The sequence below is a fragment of the Coffea eugenioides genome, unplaced genomic scaffold (assembly GCF_003713205.1).
Source record: "Coffea eugenioides isolate CCC68of unplaced genomic scaffold, Ceug_1.0 ScVebR1_410;HRSCAF=1082, whole genome shotgun sequence".
Classification (NCBI taxonomy): domain Eukaryota; kingdom Viridiplantae; phylum Streptophyta; class Magnoliopsida; order Gentianales; family Rubiaceae; genus Coffea; species Coffea eugenioides.
The window spans coordinates 17,614-20,949 of record NW_020864248.1 but is presented as its reverse complement, the minus strand read 5'-3'; the positions used below and the strand labels follow the sequence as shown (position 1 = coordinate 20,949).

The following is a 3,336-nucleotide window of genomic DNA, read 5'->3' as shown; positions in this document are numbered from 1 at the left end:
AAGAGCAACTTCTCTAAAGGAGTTCATCCGTTCACCGCTAACAGTTAAAAGATGATCAAATGACGTTGGGCCACGAACATGACATAACAAAAGGCGTAAAAAATAGCGCTCACCTTCCTTTGGATTTGCCGTAACTAATCTCCCTATTGCTCGGCAACGCTCCCTTTCGGACCATGATTTTGTTTTAGGAGTCCACACGAAATGTTCTGGAAATTCCCTATACAAACATTTTAAGGTCTGTGCCTTTGCATTTGACTTGTTTGTATTAAAAAATTCAGTCAGCATCGTCCTAGAGAAATCGATATTTTTGAGCAAGTAGTTCAAATCTGAATTACTGTCAAAAGAAATGGGCTGCTGAGCAGGAAGATGGACTTGAAGAGTATAAACGGATGGAGTCATTTCACTAAGGCGGAATTCATAGATTCGCCATAATGCTTCTGGTGGAGATATCCACCTAGCTTTCTGAAAATTACTGATTTCGTCAACATCAGCAGAAGAAGGCTGATCGATGACCTGAAAACTGATAAGATCAGGTCCTTTGAAGACATATTTGTAAAGGTATTTGACAAGCTTGATAGTAGAACATATTTCCACATTCATATGGCAATTGATCAAAGTAAGGAGGTATCGATTATGAGGTATAACCCATCGATTATCCAATTCATGCCGACGAACTTCATCTTTCTACCATCATCCCTCCTTCTATAACACGGGTAAGAATCTTCGGCATGAATAGTATGTTCAGAAAAATCTTTTGGATAATGGCTTTTACAAGAACCATTTTTCATGTAAGGGTAACTTCTATCCATATCTCCACAGGGACCATGAAGCATATGTTTCACAACGAGAGAGTACAAGTGCTGATCCTCTTTTGGATCAGGAAGTTCAGCACAAACAATTTTATCATACGATTCAGCATTTAATAATTTGAACTCAGGCTTAAGAATTAAGAGGACATGAGCATGAGGAAGGTCGTGCTTCTGAAATTCGATAGCATAGACACACGCTGCAACCTCTCCAAAAATGTGTTTGTGCAGAAGCTCATTCTTGACCACTTCAAATTTAGCTCTAAAAACTCTAGACAATAAATCAGGCCTATCCTGCGGCTTTTCTGTATATCGCAAACCTTCATGAATTTCCTTCCACATTGGATTGCATGTCATGGTCAAAAAAATGTCAGGCTTTCCATATTTCTGAACCAAAGCCATTGCATCCAAATATCTGCGTTTCATGTCCCTCGGAACCCCAATAAAAGAAGCAGGTAAAATAGTCCTTCGACCAACTTTAGAACCCTGCGTCTGACCAATAGCAATGCTATCTAAAACCCCTTGGAGAATTTCAGTACGTATTGCATTTTGTTTTTTTCTGTGAAAGTCAAGCCTAGACGTCTCGATCTTAATATAAGAACCCACGACAAACTGTTGAAACAACCTAAGGGTGTGCAGCAACATAGATGCATCATCATCTCTCACTTGAAACTTGTAACAATAATATTCTCTAGCAGACACAAAATAGTCCTCACTTCAACCCTTGTCAGCAACTAAAAAGAATAAACATATAGACATAATGAGGAAAAAATGTACACCTGATAGATAAATGGAATAAAAAAAAAGGCAAGGAAAAAATAAACGTGCCTCTTTGTTCCAACTCTAACAGCTGTGATGGAGTATCTACGGAGGAAAGATCAACAGATTGGTTGATGGCAGACAAATTTCCCTTTTTCTCCTTCTTATGAAAGCGCTTAATTCCATAATGCCACCCAGATTCACCTCTAGGAAAGAGGAGAGGGTACTGCAAAGAATCACAGCATCCATAATAAGGCTGAACTCTATAACTCATGCTAGAGTGACTATAGACCTGAATGTGAGGACGCATATCAACTGAATCATCATCAATTTCAGTCCAAATAGCAGCAACTTGGGATGCAGTAGGAAGATTATATACTCGCTGGTCTAAGGTAGGATTAGAATTGAGAATAATTGTATGATCCTCAAGATTTGGAAGATCCCTTAAGCTCTTAAAGAATTTTGCATAAGGATTATCTTGGAGTATACTCATAAGCAGCTTCAAAGTACTCTCACGAAGCTTATCGCAGTTTTCAGTCCTCCTCCTTAATTCTTCATCAGTATCATAAAAGTATAACTGAATTCCACTAGGTTGATCACCGTTTGACAGCAAAGAGTTCAAAAAGTGATAAACCTGACCCTGAACTCGAAACGTATACACTCCAGGCTTGTTTTTTGTTAATTTCCTGTCATATTTTGCAGCATACGATGTAAAAGCGACATTATTATTATAAGTGCGGGCTTTTCTTTGAAAGTCCTCGCACTCCTTATCAGAACCAGTAAATAATCGCTTCAGACTGTAAGGCATGGGAGGAGGGACAATTTTAACCTCGCCGCTACGGCAACAAAAAGAAGGAGGCTCCATGTGAAACCTCTTAGCATCGCAATGTTCACAAGCTAGAACATTGGGGAGGATAAGAGATTTCTCAGGGATTTTTTCCAGCCTACAAAGTTTCGAACTGCTACGGCAACAAGAGGGAGCTATAATTTCACAGCGAAAAGCTATCATGGCTAGAGAACCGGAACCAAGGATAACAGTAAAAAAGAAGCAAAAGAACAAAGGGCACGGGAGGTTATGACCAAATAAATAGAAACATAAGATGGTATGAACTATCAGTAGCAAAAGCTAAATAATAGATGCAGTCTTCGGAACAGCTACACTAGATAGGCACGAAGAAACCAGGATTAGGAAAATTGGCTGAATAATAATATTACCACGAGACAAAGCAGACGAAGGCAGAGTTTCTGGTCCGACACGAGGAGATAGCTGCCTAGCAGAGCATAACTAGACATCAGCTGTATGATGCACAGCACTGCAAAGCTGATTCTGGCAACCAGAGCGCAGATAAGGAGGAGGTGTTTGAGTAAAAAGGTGGCAAATCTCCCCCTGACAAATAGACGGCTGAAGTATGTCGTTGGTGGCAGATGCTGAGTCCATGTGCTGTTCTGCAGCATTAACCACCAACCGAGACAGGAGGGTACACAATCAGCAAATGTAAAGTCGAAGGAATAGAAAACAAGTGGCTCAAAGAAATAGAAAAAGTTTAACTTGTACCACCAGGAGAAGAAGATGGAAATTGAAGGTGTAGGCCAGTAGAGAAAGAGGTTTCATGCTGGCGATTTAATGCAGGAAATCCAGCATTAAGATGGCAACGTGATCGTAGAATATCCCTAGCGTCCAACCACTAAGCGCAGGAATACCTAAATTACTTAGCGCGGGCGGCAAATTGGGAATTGACCGGCCATAATACGTACTATTGACATGTTGGAA

At 40.2% G+C, this 3,336-nt stretch overlaps 1 protein-coding gene across 1 annotated transcript; it reads right to left on the bottom strand.

Moving 5' to 3' along the window:
• Positions 1–611: 611 nt before the first annotated feature.
• On the bottom strand, positions 612–2,574 carry LOC113758230. The gene is made up of 2 exons (XM_027301180.1): positions 1,631–2,574; positions 612–1,521 (listed from the first exon to the last, which is right to left on the bottom strand). Exons 1-2 carry the CDS (start codon positions 2,572–2,574, stop codon positions 612–614), a joined length of 1,854 nt encoding a protein of 617 aa, XP_027156981.1.
• Positions 2,575–3,336: the final 762 nt, after the last annotated feature.